At 39.6% G+C, this 17,125-nt stretch overlaps 1 protein-coding gene across 1 annotated transcript in view; it reads right to left on the bottom strand.

Annotated features, from left to right (window-relative positions):
- The window catches only part of VWF (von Willebrand factor), a 148,056-nt gene that overhangs the window by 57,134 nt on the left and 73,797 nt on the right, over positions 1 to 17,125 (bottom strand). Inside the window, exons 27-30 of the mRNA XM_072844938.1 lie at positions 16,208 to 16,343; positions 12,245 to 13,581; positions 11,382 to 11,501; positions 9,009 to 9,152 (exon numbers count right to left, since the gene is read on the bottom strand). Of these exons, the coding sequence (XP_072701039.1) occupies positions 9,009 to 9,152; positions 11,382 to 11,501; positions 12,245 to 13,581; positions 16,208 to 16,343 (1,737 nt within the window). The remainder of the gene's footprint in view (positions 1 to 9,008; positions 9,153 to 11,381; positions 11,502 to 12,244; positions 13,582 to 16,207; positions 16,344 to 17,125) is intronic.

Raw genomic sequence — 17,125 nt, 5'->3', positions numbered from 1 at the left:
TACAGTACTGGAAAATACTAAAATACTTATTCTTAAAGGACTTTTGATGTCTGCTTTATTGCTGCTACATGAAAGACCTCAGCTATTAAGAACCTACCAGTACTATTAATACGTCCCAACACAGGAGGACCATCCTTAGCTCCCCAGTCTCTGAAGTAATGGGAATGTTACTACCTTTCCTTAGCCACGAGAATAAAGTAATGCTCCTCACTTTAGTAGTTACCTTTTCCAGAAGTATTACCATTGCGTTACACAAAAGGAAAGAAGATATTGTAGAAGAGTATGTAACTATTTCCCAACTGCAAAACAACAGTGACATCTAGTGGGTCTCTGATCTACAACTTCGCACCATCCTGAACTGTACACACAAGCTGCTCAGCTCCCAGAGAAGACCTAGTCCTTCCCAAATTTGGTCAACTTTTCCTACAGATATGAAAAGCATATCTTGCCTCCCTACCACCAGCAAACTCTCTGAAATCTAGACTCAGACTAACCCATAATATAACTGGACGATCCATATTAAAAAACACAAACCAAAACAAAAAAACAACAACAAACAAAACCCACCAAACCCCACAAAACACACAAACAAATTCTACCTTAGCTACCAAATCACAAAACTGGCTTAAATGGGTAGCTGCTGTCCTTTCATTTAACATCTGTGAACACTCAGGCAAATTTTTGTTCAAAATCATGACCTCAGCAAGAGAGTACTTCACTAGTATTTGTATTTAGATATGTATTTGCACAAATATTTATACTGGGAATGATGATATGCAGCTTTCTTAAAAGCTCCTTTGGGCTTGGAAGTTATCAGGTCAGGAAGTAGAAATTATACTGTGTGACTGATGTGACATTCAGGGCAAACAGTGAACGGTGAATAATAAATACCTGAAAGACTAGTTCCTCTGAGTAATCTGCAAGAACTGCAGAGCAGAAGTATGTTTGCCCGAGGAATTCACTGAACAATTTTAAATAACAAACACATTTGTAAAATACTGGAGGTCAGATAGTAGATAACTCACCAGCACACTGCCAGAATACCTTAGCACACCTGAACACTTAGCAATTCATGTCTTCTTTCATCACGTCACCCACCCATTTTCATTGGCAGAAGCAAAGACCCTTTTCCCAAGCTGCTGCAAGGATGGGCAACCTCTAGGAAGCTCATGTAGCACATTGACTATCAATAATGTGTCAACAGCAACTCGATATTCTACAATGCCTTAATTAGGCTTTCAGGAAGAATTTATCCCCTGGAGGAATCTAGCCTAGAACAGATATTTAGAAAAAGCCCAAATATCTCCTTTTCCACAGTACTGGTTTGGAGGTGATGTTCCCTTCCCAAATACCATTGCTTTCCCCATCCTTTCCTGTTGTCTCATACACCTTACAGTCCCTGACTGACAGCCTTGTATCCCTTTCCCACCTTACCCAGCCACCTCTTCTTCCCCATTAGGCCATTATCACTACTTCCTCCCCAGAGCCTTAGCCTCATCTTCATATGTCATCTCTCCACACAGATGCCTACAACTAAAGAGAAGAGCTGGGACCCACCAGGAACTGCTGCCAGGCCCTGTCAGACCTACCGCAGGAATAGGATCCACATCAGCTTCTCCTCTTATAAGCTTCCATCCATCATGCGCCATTACCTCCACTAACAATCTCCTGTCTAGAGAGGGTCACGTATTTTCCAAACAATAATTTTCAAATAGAAAGATGCATGTTTGTTTAGATCAAAATGCTCTTTGGAAATGTCAATTATGATCAGAAGAAAAAAAAAAAAAGAGAGAGAAAAATCAACAGAAAGCTTTCAACAGTATTTAAGAACAAGATGGGATGTTTCTCTTTTTTTTTCTTGCTATGTAATGATTATCTTTTATTTAGTTCTTCCAACTGTGTAGATCCATTCTGTTCTTATCATTTGATTTTCATTCCCACTTTAATTCTGAATTATATTTTAAATACAAAATGAAAACACTTTAGAGTTTTTGTTCAGTGAAAATCTCAAAATTTTGAATGTTTTTCTACTTGCAACAAAATATATTTTAAAACATCATTATTAGTTGGATTATGGCAATTCCATTTCACAAACTGCTATTCCTGACCAGAAAAATTAACTAACCTCAGGTATTAACTCATAGTTAACTCATAATATTAACTCATTAACCTATACAGCTGTCTCACAATCATTGCTACAAATGGTTCTGTTTTCCAGTAGTTACTCTATACATCTGTAGAGGTAGATGTTAGATGCAGAATGGCATGTTAGCTATAAATAAGGGCTAAAACAAAATACAGAAAATTAATATAACTATATTCCAGTCCCTGAGATTGTTTCAGGATGGTCACTGTGCCAGAAAATTGACTCATTTCCCTTTTGTCCTATAAATAATTACTAAAAAAGTATTTCAGGCTTTAACTTTCAAATATTTTAGGTTAAACTTTTGCACAGTAAGAATCACAAACGATTTTTCATTCATTTGTGAAAAGTATTTGGAATTTCTGTGTTTGTCTTTCTTTAATGACCCTTTGACTTTTGTGTGGTTGGTGTGGTCACCAGCTGCTCCAGCTCCATTTTTCTTTCTCCCATTAATTCTGAAAATTTTCAGAAACTTCCATACATATATGTAAACTGGAAAATCCATTATTTTTATAATTTCTAATAAAAAAAAATCAAGTTCCATTGTAATAGAACCAGGGACTATTTCAGAGTCCCCAAAAAACAATTACTCAATTTAATACATGGAAAATTTGTTTTAGTGTACCAAAAACTCTTTGGATTTCTCCCCTTATTTTGAAGCCAGCTCTAGAGAAAAGAGCCAGGTGTCTGAAGACATGATCAAATTAACCCTTTCGTCCTGCTAGAGGGATTCAGAAAGTGACCATCCCAAGCTAGAAGCTGTCACTTCTCAGCTGTTTGTCTACACATCTCACCAGGGAGGGTAATAACAAACTCCTCAGAGGCCATAATAAAAAATGTTGACTGCTAATAAACCAACTAACTGAACATTTTCTTACTACTACACTGCAACATAACAATAAACTGCCATTTTCATACCAATAAAGGAAATTTCAAATGTTTACATTGAAATAAATATCACCAAGCACAAGGCTATATTAAGACTGAAAGAAGAGTGCACAGCATCTTGGACGTAATTAAACCAGCTTTAAAATGTCCAGATCTGAACCACACCGGCTTCAGCCATTATGAGACCACCTTGGGTCTTGTACAACCCTTCAGTGGCTGACATCTGGGCCACTGCTGCTGCTGGCACCACTATAGCTTGCTCTGATGTATCTACATATATTGCAAATGCATCTCTGGCTGCGTTAGTGCCGTAGCAAGCTACTGGCAGAAGGAAGGGTCCACTCCTCCAGGTGCACCAGCTGGGCATGCCCTCCCAGTCCCCTGCAGTCAGCACTGCTGCCCACCTGGCCACACAGCTAGCTGCCTTGGAAACTCACCATGTCTGAAAAATAACTGTGCCATCATTTTCAGCCATTCTGGCCCTTCCCTGAGCTCGCTGAAGGCTCAATGCACATCGCTTCCCACAGAAGGAAGACAGTGCAAGTGTGCAGCAGTGAGCTGTCAGGGGGCCGGGGCCAGGCCCTTGTGCAGCAGCTAGCTCTTTAATCTGTTTAGCTGTATGGAACCACACCATCAGCTATTAATTTCAGTGATGGACCCTAGAAAAAATCCAAATGCTAATAGAAAATACCCTAAACCCTGTTCCATAAAAGAACGAAACATTTTTTTTTTCTTTAAAGAAAATTGGACAGTGACCAAATCATCATTTGCTAGCATTGACAAGGGCCATCATATAAGCCTCAGTGAAGTGAATCAGAGGTTTGCTATGGGCTTTAGGGTTACACGTTTTGACTGATTTTCTCTGTGTGTGCATGTGACCCTAAGCCTGGACTAGCAGCCAACATGTTCCCATATACTGAACACAGGAGTAAATTATGTTAGTCTCATGTATTATTGTTACAAATGGTTTCTGTTTCTCACATATACAATGTGCTATCAAAAAAAAAAAAAAAAAAGGCAACAAATGGGCTTTGGAAGCAGAATGACTTCTATACTCACATGTATTTTAGGCATTAGACATACAACCCATGAGAAATCAAGATGGAAGTCTCAAAGCCAAAAGCCTTCATCACGTACAGGAGAATAACAGAGCTGAGAGCAGCATGACACACAATAAAAAATCATCTGTTCCCCAAGGCAGTGGATATGATGGGGAATGCGTGTCTGGTCATCTGTCCCTGATCTCCTGCCCCCTCTTCTCCTATGGCCTCCTAACATGTCACACTTAACACTGGTCCTGACAGGCATAATGGCCAGAATTAATTTCACACATGCACACACCCCCACCCTTCCCAGATTTGACCATCTAAATGTTTATCTGGTTAACTGAACAAAAAGGCCTAGCTTGCAGGAGCACTGAGCCCCTAGCAGCCTTTCAGCTCAGTCAGTAGTATGTGATTGTTAGTCATTGGGCATGTCCATGGAAAAAATACAAATAAATAAAAAGAAAAAATGAAAAAACATTTATTTATATGGGCCACTTTAGAAAGGGCAAGTTAGTCATTCCAAAGGCTGCCATCAGAGCACAGCACCTTTTCCCCATCTTTCAGTGCTGATACACTCCTGACTACACTACAGAATACAAAACAGAAGTCATGTATGGAATAATCATTAAAGCAAAAGCAACAGAAGATATCCTACAAAGATGGGGAAAAAAATGGAGAAGGGATGGCATCACTGCACAGTCTTCTCCTCTCAGCTAAAAATATGAAAATTTGATGCCAAACTTCTGACAGTCAGAAAAGGCTCTATAAGAACCTTTTTCTGGTTGCCTTTAACATGGCTATCCAATAAAGGCTAATTAGCTGGATATATTTTTTTTATATTATCTGATGCACATTCAAGCCAGACTCACATTCTGAAGTGATAATTCAGAATGGTTCATGTACAGGTTCCTGCGAGGACTGAAAGCTGATTAAATTGACATAAACAAGCTTTAAAGACAAAAGACAATCTGTTGAGTAGGGTTGGAGGTGTTTACTGGAAGTCTACAGGGAATTACACTAGATTCTGCCTTATTAATAATTTCATTAATGATTTGGATAAAGGAGGAAAAATATGTAAAAAGGTATGCTAATCTGAATCACAGATATTAGATTGGGAGCAATTATGAACATCACGGAATGAACTGAAAGAGCACAAGGTGCCCTAGAAATGTTTGAAATACACCCAAGAAATAAAAAACAAGATTCATCCCAGAATAAGCCAATCTGGAGGAAAATAAACCAACGCGCAGACATTTAATGGTTTCGTGGGTGCCTCAGGGAAAGCAGAAACTGCTTAAAAGCAACCTTTGCAATTATTTTCTTTAATTTTGTCTGAAATTAGGAATAAAATGTAAAGCCCCCGTGAGGGTCTGTGGAGTTGTGACAGATGGGGGATTCCAGCTAGGTGGAGGTTCCTGCCGGGAACTTGTGAATCTGTGCCTTAAGTGGCCTCAGTGGTTTTGCTAACACTTCTGCAACATCTCGACCAAAAAAGAAAAACTACTACAAGAGGTCTTAATCACCCACAAGTACTGAAAGCTGCCTGGGAAAGAAAAAAAAAGAAATGGCTCCTCAGCACTTGAAGAGGTAGAGAAAAAGCCACGGGCTAGGAAGCCTGTGAATAGTCCAGATTGCTTCTATTTAACCAAGGACTTGTGTAATCAGGAACAACCCGCCATGACGGTAATCTGGAAGCTGGTATTTGTATCTTAATTTAGGATCTTGACTAAACATTGAATTGTGTTTCTTTTTAATTGAAACTAGCAGATTATTTTGATTTTGAAACAAAATAGCTATGCCAAACTAATCCCACAGGTCGATGCTTTAAACAGTCAGTTCTTAGCACATTGATATGCTGGCATGCCAGATGCATGCCAATTAACAGAATGGCTAGACTCTTCATGAACAGCACAGATTCATCAGTCCAACAGCCCACCAGCACTGAAGGGAGGAGGCTATGAATCCCCAAAACCTCTCCTCTGCTTTCCTGGCTCTGCAGGTCAGAAATCCTGCATTTCTCTTACCACCAAGGGTTCTGATGACCCCAGGCTCCACCAGGACCCCATTCAACTCACAAACCTTACAAGAAATGAACTAAAAAAAAAAGCAAGCAAACAAAAAAACCTGCCAGGACAGTGAATTAAAATAGCTCAGGGAAGAGACTAGTAGGCACCCAAAGCTGGCTTAAGAAAGGAGCTGATACCACCAGTTCAGAAACAGTAGTGGGGGAGCAAGTGAGGAAGACCTTCGTCTTTCAATGGATGGCAGCCCTTAGATCAGGGCAACTGCTGGCAAAACCACGGTCTTGGGTGGGTGATGGGGGGGCAGATTTTGAAAATTCTGCATAGATCGCATCACTCAGGGTAGAGATCTGAAGAAAGAAAAGTGCTATGGTGGGCCTTTGCTTCCTAAACCACAGGCGGGGGTTAGAAAGGAAACCTTTACACCTTCTTAATCATGACAGGCAAAGCTGAATGCTGCTATTCAAATACGTTAATAACTATAGAAAGTTTCAGGGAAAATATTTAAGATTTTTTTTCCTAAAGGGGGAGGAAACAAACATTTCTTTCCCTAACAGTGCTTTTAATACAGTTGAGCCACATAGATGATACTTCCTCCAAATTTTGAGTCTGAGGCAGGCAGTAGGCATAGAAAACATCAGCCTAAATGAGCTACTTTTAGGAAAGGTATAAGCAAGCAAAATCATGGTTTTATAAAGCGTTAAGCAGTATTTACTGTGGGGGCTGATCACTGTGTTCCCTATGACACTCCTAAATACTCAGGAATGCTGAACAGAGGCATGTTTATGTGATTTTCAGTTATCTTGCATAGATCACTCTTTTAGCTGAATGAAGGCTTATACAGTTAGCTCTTGCTTACAGTTAGTTTTCTTTTTTCAGTTATTACTTAGGTGAAGTTGTACACAATTTCATTATGTCTGAATATCCCCAGAGCTTCTTCTCAATAGGTTACCTGAGCCAAAATTTGCACAATGTTATCTTATTGCATAAGCATGGGAAAGCTTTGTGGTATAGGCTGCTCTTTTTGGTTCTGCCTATGCCCTTAAATATTCTGTAGTTTTTCATTATTTCTTACTAATAAAATGTATCTCTCTCCTGGAGTTTCCTTACCATTAAATGAAACAGAAAAGGGAAAGCTTTATGCAGGAAGACTTTTGCAGCAATAGCAACAGAGCCTACCGTTGCTCTCTGCACGTATAGCTTTTTTGACGGAAATAGGATGATCTGGATCAGCAAAGATTGAATAAGGATTACACAGGATCATGTTTCTACCATAGGGAAGCCAGCACAAATGAGAAGAAACAGCGCTGGTCTGATGGTAATGATGTTTTTGATAGGTAAATCCTGATCAAGCCCTCCATAGGCTAGAAACGATTTCCAAAGCTGCCTAGGGAACTGCAACATCCAGACTGAGCCATCTACACTTTTTAAGCAGCCTCTGCATTTCCAGAGGCCCAAGCACAGATAGAACGACATGAATGACCATGCATTTCCCATGGATGCTGAGTCTCCAACACAGTCAGCCGAATTCATACACATTACAAGGTGCAGGACGGGACCACAGTGACTTATTTTCATTACTTCATTTGGGAGGAACTACTTCTACTCTATTCCATTTTGGTTCATTATACCACATCCCTCATCGTGGTCTCTGAGCATTTTCCAATGAGACATAAACAAATCACTAACGAGTATGTCATGTGGCTGCCTCTCCCCTTTCATTTCCCAAAGGCCATGTTTTCTCTGTTTATCCTGCAGTTCAGTGTGGCTTACTATATACATTACATGGAAGGCTTCATGAAACTTATCTATTTATATGTAACAATTTATCCCACAATGAGCCTATAGAAGTCTCATCAGCCATCTGGTATTTTTATTTCTCCAGGCTGAGAAAGCAATCATGGCTAATCCTCCTGCGAACTATGGAAGTCAGGTTTTATTTCTCACTTTTCTGTACCAATAACTCTTTACAGTCTGAAGTAGGCCAAAGACCCTAAAAAACTGCGTACTCCTCAACTCTTATAGGACCCTAATGCTAGGTGGCTGCCAGAGCAAATGTGGTTCCAGTCCAGAAGAACAAAATTCTCAGGGTATCTGGTGAAACATCAGATATGCTGTAGGAGAATCATTTTTTGCTGAATCCTACAACTGATACGTATGTGTGTACTGAATTTCCACAGACGCAGTGGGAAATCTGTGTTATGTTTTAGCACATGAAAATTGAAGTGGACATGTTTTTCAGGATGCAGTTGTCTGGAACAGTAGATAATGTTTCACAAGTAACTCTTCAGCTAAGGTGCTGCCTTGGGCAATCATTACTCCCTGGCACCATCCCCAGCCTTGTGCCAGCCACAGTCCTTGTCAGACCAGCATGGCAACTTGGATGAGGGAACTGAACCACCCAGAATATAACTACTGTTTTGGTAAGTTATTTTTCAACCAGATCGGTTACACTGGCTCAGCACAGAGTAACAAACATCTGGCGAAGGCAGCTATTGAAGTCAGCATAAGCAGTTCTGCTGCTAAATGTCTAATCAACTAATTGATGCTGAAAGGTTAATGATCAAAGTCTTTACTTCTTAATTATGTTTTGCTTGCTTGAAAGATAATGAATGCAAATCCTGAGAATTACTTCAAGGCTAAAAAGAAACAGGTCGTCTTCTTTCCAAAATACATTAAGATAAACCCTATTTCAAGTAACCTACGGATACATTTTAATGGAGAAAATCGAACCTTTACCAAGGAATGTACATATAGTAAAGACATGAATGAATTAAAAAACCTGACAGTCCTACTGCAGAACACTACCACAATAGCACTCACATGAACTGGTGACTGGGGCCAGGCCATATTTAGAATTTCTGTTTTTTTTCCTCTTGTTTAAACATCAACATCCACTTAATCACTCACCTAGTCTGGTAGGACCTTGCTCCCTTTGTTGAATGGAGTGCACCATCTCTACAAGCTTTTCAGTCTCTTGAGGCATGTTCCATGAAATTTCTAGATTATTTTCTCTGGCATACTGGAGAACTGATACATGAACTGAAGTATTGCCTGAAGCAGAAAGCAGAAAATAAACATTTTAAGCAGTGCATATGAATGTCTTAAAATAAATCTAAAGGATACATTATGGTTGTGTTTTACATTAAGCACAACTAGACAGCGATTTTCCATCAGAGTGTGAAAGCTGCATTTTCAATCAGAAGATCAAAACGGAACTATTCCCAGGGGAAAAAATATGCAAGTATTGCTGGAAACAGTTGTTTTCTGTCAGGAATCAGCAAGCAGTATTTTACCTCAGATCAGTTTCACCATGATTGGAGAATTTCAGTTTACTGATCTCCAAATTTTATTGCTTTTCCATGTTAAAATTGTCTAAACATCACTCTTTTTTTATGTGCACATAGTTTTGCAAGGGCAGTAGTTTGCTGCCCCATTTGTCTGATCACCCCGGATGACTACATTTCATGCAAATTTCCCTCTGTCATGCAATACTTGAGTGGCATGCACCAGGCTGCAGCATGGGACAGTACACCCGGGGAGCATGACCTGCAAAGGAGAATGAAGAGAAATTCCAAGTTTTGCTATTCTCTGACATCCTAGTTCTGTTTTACATTATATAAGAAGTATGAATAAAACTATTAACAGAGGGTTGATATAAAAAGTTAATAAATATCAGACTTGCAGAATTGAACTGGGCAATACATTGTTTATAATGATCGGCTGTACCTCTCTTCATGGTCTTAGGACTTCTACTGTATACTGAAGATACTTATGTATATAGCATATTATTCTTTATTGATGCTTTGTAAAACATTTATGAATGAAGTTAACAATAATTGTAATTTCATGTACCCAAATGTTGCAGTCCTATATTGATCTGAATATCGTCTACTCACTATACTTTACAATTTGTCCACAGTCTTAAAGACTTTAAACTCAAGGTCTTAGTGAGGAGTCATTTCATAGCTACATTATTATTGTCCTGTTGTTAATGATGTAACATTTGCTATTACAGGCTTCAAAGATAAGGAAAACAGCTAGGCTAAAAGAAATTGTCTGTTGTTTTATTTAGTTTGTGTTTATTTCACTTGGCTTGCTTCTCTGTATGTTGCATGTACACAATTTTCAGAAACAGAGTGTCTTCCATGTACAATCTCTAAAAAAATCTAAGTTGCGCTAGATGTACAGAAACGCTATACTTTTCCTCTATGAGCTCTCTCATTAGTACAAGTGCTGGTAATCACCTCTTTTGGAAGCACAGGTATAATACAAACATGTCAACACCCAGTGGCAAAACACCAGCAGCAACGGCAGTTGCTCCATGGAAATGGCTGAATGCTGAATTGAAAAAGTACAATTCTGATCAAAAATCCAGGTTTGTTAAAACAAGTACTACTGGGAAGATGCAGGATCCTGTGCAGCCCCTGCCATGCGGATGGACTTGGTACAAGGGCACACAATGTCCTGATTTACTAAATGTGCCACATAGTCCCTTCATGTATGTGCAGCATGTGGCATTCTGCCAGGGTGGCTGCACTGATAATATCTGTGCTGAATGACCTAACTAGAGGTGTACCTCCCATCAGTACATACTCTGCCAAGCTCAGTGAGTCTAGCACTCCCAAAAACTGTCTATCATCCAACATGGGTCAGGAAATAAATCTTTAAAAGTCAGTTCTAGCACCCTAAGTTAGCCAAAAAAGCCGATCAGAGCCAGAAATGCCCATTCCAAAGACCAAAACCTTGCAGTCGGACCAAACCTGAACCAAAACCCCTCTGAATTATCCATTCTTACTTGAACCAGAACTGAACATGAACTATTATTTTCAAGTCTGTTGAACCTAATCCAGAACTGAACCAAAACCAAACATGTATTTTTGCTTTTCTGCCACAGAATAACAGTTCAGCTAAATCTCCATCCTGTGACAGGCATCTCTTTGCCTGTTTGGACACACTTATGTCCAGTACAGTATAAAGGGAAGTGCTCCTCACAGCTGCTGTCCTAGATATTCCTCATCACATGGTTCCCTGAATCGAATATCACACCTTTAGTCACCTGAACCAGAACAGCTTGGTTCGGGAGGAAATCGAACTGCATCTGAACCAAAAGCTTTACTAGCTTGATTTCCCCAATATAAACTTAAAAATTTTTTGAGGGATTGGAATGGGTCATTTAAAAAGTAAAAATAAAAATAATCTATACTGAGATGTTGTTTTGTCTTGTATAGCAAAAGAATAAAAAGAGTCATTATGTGTTTGAGTTGAAAGACAGATACATACTGATCTCAACACTTTGAATAAATGCCCGTACAAAGTTTTTCATTTCTTCAAACTCTGATGCTCCAATATTGGAACTTCCATCCAGAAGAAACATGACATCCATTGGTTTGTTGCACAACTCTGAGGGGGAAGGAGAAGGGGAAGAAAAGAAAAAGAAAAAAATAAAGGTTATTTATACGTAATACCCAGAAGTAGCATCTGCTAATTATTGGTAGGAGAAGAAAGGGCAGATTTTGGGAAAACAAAGCAGGATAATGACCAGTTGAAACAATAAGTGATGCCCCTTTAATGAAAGCCTTGAAATTTATATTCAGTGGGCTACAAGGGTATTTCAATTCCTGCTGTTCTGCAAATGTTATTTTACTCTCAGGAGACTAAAACAACAGCAAACAAACAAAAAAAACCCATAAAGCAACAACAACAAAAACCCAACAACAAACAAACCAACCAAAAAAATACACACACACACACACACAAAAAAAAGCCACACCACAAAAAAACAATTAAGCTTCTTCAGGAAAGAGGAAGTATAATTTTAACTTGCTTGAGGCAGGCAGATGAGAATAACTTTTTTTCTTCTGTCACCCTCCATCCTATCTGAGAGCTACTGTACTTTACTGACAAATGGAGCCAAGGACTTCTGAGCCTACTGAAGGCTGGCTGCAGGGCTGTGCTCGGTACTGCTGAACTGGGGCAGCATCCTCAGACACCAGTGAACATAAATGGTCCTTCCTTGGCATTTGGACAACAAGATACCAAATGAGATACGGGAACCCTCTTCAAATTTCAGTGATGTGAGGGGGAAATGGAGGAGACAGGAGAGAGGAAAAAGGAAATTACACAGAAAATACGTCCAACTTTACCTGACTTTTCTGTCCCTTTATGAGAACAGCACAACTGCAGCACTAATTCAGGTGCTTCTTCAATAAGTGTGCTATAACTATGCAAGATTATTGGGTTATTAGGCTGACTGACCTTTCTGAGCTCTTGGATATTTGCATGGGGGATTATGCCTATGGGAATAACATCTATGCTGCTGGGAGGTCGTGTGATAACGTCAGTGGAAGGGCTGGATGACACCATATATACCAAGTGAGGAACATCTTGCCTGCCCCCATTCACTGGTGTAAATGTGTGTTTGGAAATATAATCGAGGGCATTGCCAGTGTTGGTAGCCTTCCCTCCGTGGTAGGGTATGCGCCTCACCTTCTCAATAATACTTTCCTTTGACTGTATTTCCCTAAAGGAATACTCCAGAGTGACAGTCTCTGAATACTGCATGACTGTAACATGAATATCTTCCTGTCCTACATTCATTCCTGTGATCACCCTCTCAAGGAACTTCTTGACGATATTGAAATTTTCCTCCCCAACATTGTCAGATCCTTCCACAATAAAAGCAATGTCCAGCCTTTTGCGAGTAGGTTTTTCTGAAAAAGGTGGTGGTGCTGTGAGACCCCCAGGGGGAAATAAGACACTGGATATTGTTGGAGTGAACGTAGCTTTTAACGGAGGACTTTCTTCAGGTCCAAGATCACATAGACGATCAATGAGGAGATCCCTATTATCCATTAGCTCTAACACGTTGTTCATCAGGAAGGCTCTATTATCTGGGGACTGCTTTTCAATTAACCTGATTTGCTCCACATTAACATACGGTCCAATCCCCACAGCTATTACTGCAATTTTTTTATTCTTCAAAGCTGTGAGGATGCTGCGGAGTTTTCCTGGAGACTTGCTTGCTATAAATAGAACTGCAATTCTGGCAGCATTGGTCCTTTCCGCTTTTCCAAAAACGTGAAACACAGTGTATTTAAGGACTTCAGCAGCGGATGCTACTTCATCACCTGTGTATTTTATGCTTTGGACAATTTTTCTCATCTGGGACTGTGTTTTGATATCTTTAAGTCCAAGATAGATTGTGGGGCCAGCCCTATACACCAGAATTGACACTCGGATTTTCTTTTGGGAGATGTGGAGTTTCTTCATCATGCCAGTTATGAAAGTCTTCAGCTGTTCAAAGTCCTCCTCTGACAGTTTATTGGAGCCATCCATTAGTAAAGCCAAGTCCATCATCTTGCTGCATGAGTATTCACTGGGTGGTAGTTCAATGTCCTCCTCTGGAGCAGGTGTTGTCGGCATTAGGATGTCCTCCACTGGTTCACAGGCTACACAGGTTAAGTTCTTCCCTTCACACAGACTACAAAAAAATCACCGAATTTAACTGTAAAATATCAACGCTTATAATAAGACATCAATAAATGTCTCAAAAACACAACAAAAACAAAACATGATGTGAGTGATTTTTTCCCTACCCCATTTCCCCACAACTCCCCACAAGGTATTATACAGCTAAATCCTATATGTTCATGCACCTTTGTTTCCATTTCCCCACAACTCCCCACAAGGTATTATACAGCTAAATCCTATATGTTCATGCACGTTTGTTTAGATCCAGGAAACTGTCAGAGGAAATTCTCCTTATAACAGCCTTTGGCAGAATCTGTAAAATCTGTGTCTGGAAACTGTCTAGAAACTCACTGCGCTTGAGCAATACAGCTACCTACAAGCCATTGGTGGACTGAACAGGCAGATCTGGTTTGCTTCACAAGGAAGAAAAACACGAGGCAACCTGGAGGCAGCTAACACAAAGTAGAGTAGGAAAGATGCTTTTAGCCCTGATATGACTTAGCAGACTCTGAGAGGAGGCTAGGTTTACCTAGGTTTTAATCTTAGGGAAAATAACAAAGAGCCTTTTTTCTACCTCTAAAGTGCATTACTTTCCTTTTCTTTTTCCTGACTTCATATTGTTTGGAATACAGCTTTGGCACAAGTTCGTTCTCCTGTTTTTTTAATGTCTCCTTTTTTATCTTCCTCTTATTTACCATGTTGTCTGTTTCAGTCCCTTTCCTCATATCAAATGATATATTTCATCTATAGCTGTTATCTCTTTTTAGTCCTATTTGTCTTCCCTCAACATTTCCACTCACCTCCATTAGTACATTTTTCTCTTCCTCTTTCCATCTCAGCTCCCATTTTTCTTTTTTCCCCATCTCTGCCTTTTCCACTATTCATCCTTCTGCACCGCTCCACCTTTTAGGAACTTGTTTATAATTCATCTCTTTCTATCTTTAGCAAGGCTTTAACACTTCTGCCCTTCTAATTCCTGGCTGCATTATTCTCTTTACTTCACTTATCAGAGCAAAGGACATGACTGTACTCATGCACAGGCTGGTACAGACTCAGCCGATGTATTTTCCTTGTCTTACTGGACAGTCCAAGAAACAGAATTGGAAAAGTTTATGAAAGAGCAAGGACCAAAAAATGCTTATTTTCACTGCCAGAGAAAACCCAGGATGTACAAACTAAACAAGTTAATACTGGAAGAAGGTGCCATTTTCTGGGAAAAGACTTCTCTTTACACGTGGCACCTTCGTTTAAGTTCTCTTAGTTCAAGCGCTATGTTCTTTTCAAGCTGATTTTAGAGTCTTCCTAATTGAAGAATGCACAGCTACTTTTGGCATTAATGTATAGCAACAGAAGATTTATTATTCTAATCCTAATATGAGCAAGCCTCTCCTAGTTTCCAATTTCCTTTGGATATTTGCTATAAAATTCATTTTTGTGCAATATTTTCTATTGTTTGTACAGATGGTGTAGGCATCTAAATTAGGTGACAGCTATGCAAAAGGATGTTTCCCTAGTGAGGTAAGTTTTCCTAATGTTCTGAAATCTTTTGTGAGCAGCGGCCAATGTATCAACATTTAAGATAAATTATTATTAAGGATTACAAAAATTAGGGAACAGAGACTCATTTATGAAGACTCTTTTTTGACCTTTTGATGGAATTCAAGGCTCTTCATGTATACTGTTAAAAAAATACATATTTAATTGATTAGCCTAACAGTCTTATGCCCTGGGTTTATAGCACAGACGTACGCTAGCCCCGGCAAGAGGCCAGGAATTCAAAGTCCATACCCATTCAGAGCTTCTGTGAGGTTCAGAGCATTTGGACCTAAGGTGTTAGTCTGGGCTAATAGCTGCTGCAGTTTTACAACTCAGTTTCTATTAAATATGGTCAAATTACAAGATGGAAAACTCTCTTGTATTCACAGCATTATAAGTGACTAGTGAAAGTATCTGTCAAGGATCTAGACATCCGGAGAATGCCAAGTTTTCAGGTACTACAGGCCATGACATAATATGCCACTGGCCAGTATACAGAATGAAAATCAGTCTCTGCCACACTGCAGCTGAAGGCCCTGATCCTGCATGGTGCACAGCATTGTGCACCCTGCCATTAATTTCATCATATTTGTAAATGCATGCATGCAGGATGCATCTTAAAATCTTGGGAAAATTAGTTTTCCAATAATAGTACACAATTCCAACTGCTAACAATCTCAGCAAGTTCTAGACTGAGTGCACATTCAGATCTTTCACTACATGTAGGATTTTTTTTAGTACTCGCAGAAGAAAAGAGTCTGATGGCTTTATTGATGTTGAATCACACCTTACACAAAAAGAAGTGGAACATCTGAAGCCAGTGGGGCCACCTACACATGGGAAAAAGCCTTTTTTGAAAGGAATTTATGAATTTCACTTGCTTAAATTCAGCTGACATCCTATAATCCCTACTGTCACTGAAAAACTTCAGCTTCAGATTGTATGTGAAGGGATATTGACATAAAAGATGGTTTCCAAGCTTCATCTTCAGCAGTATATTTAAAGTTACATCCAAAAACTTATTCATGCGGATGTGCTTCATCTCCCTCCCTTCATCCTACTCAAGAGGCATGTGATTTCACTGCATAAACCCAACATACCAAGATTGACAGCGCTGTAGATCATCTCTGTTCAAAACTATTCTCCTTCCATGAGGGATCTTGACATCTCCAACTGCACACACAGGACAGTCTTCTGGACTGACACAATCCAGGGACAGTTCATCAAGTATTTTCCCTGTTTCAAAATAGCACAGTAGTATAAAGATGCCAATATTCATGAATTGCAAAACTAATCATTGCATTTACCCTGCTACAAAAAAAAACATGACAAGGCTTCTGAGTTGGGCTTAACATTCTGAATACTCTGCCTGTGTTATGGTCACTGCCAGTTTGACACAAAGAAGTATTTCCTTCCTTCATAACCACTTTTATTTAGATACTGGAAGTAGTGTATAACCTGCAATGGCCAGTACCATACAGAAGGTGAACATATCTTTTGAACAAAGCATTGAAGATGACAGGAGAAAATGGCATTTTCCTTTTTACATATTTATTATTGATTTCTCCCAGTATCCCCTACCTCACCCTGATCAGAGATAACAGAGCCCAAAATAGCTATTTTTGGTCTTAAAATACCTACTTTCTTTGCCTTCATGTATTCTCTCTCTGCTCTTAGGAGCTATTTATTCATCTGAGTTTTCACTCTCCTTTTGGATTTGCTCATCTTTCACTCTTTCCCTTTCTGTCTGTCTTTCCTCTCCCCACCCCATATTTCCCATATTTTTTCCTTTCCCCTTTCTAAGAGATAGTTGATGAGAACAGTTAAGCTGAAAGCTCAGGCTCACAGGAGGATGCCTGCTGGGCACTCTCAGGAGCATTGGAGGTAGTAAGCAGGTCAAGGCAACGGGTCTCCCCCACTGCAGTAGTTGCTCTGAAGGAGAGCATTTTATGAGCATCCAGCACAAATTCATACCCTCTTTTAACCACATAGTCAACAACCTCTGTTGCTACACAGCC

This window comes from Ciconia boyciana, chromosome 1, assembly GCF_034638445.1.
Source record: "Ciconia boyciana chromosome 1, ASM3463844v1, whole genome shotgun sequence".
Classification (NCBI taxonomy): Eukaryota; Metazoa; Chordata; class Aves; order Ciconiiformes; family Ciconiidae; genus Ciconia; species Ciconia boyciana.
This window is presented reverse-complemented; position numbering and strand designations above follow the sequence as displayed.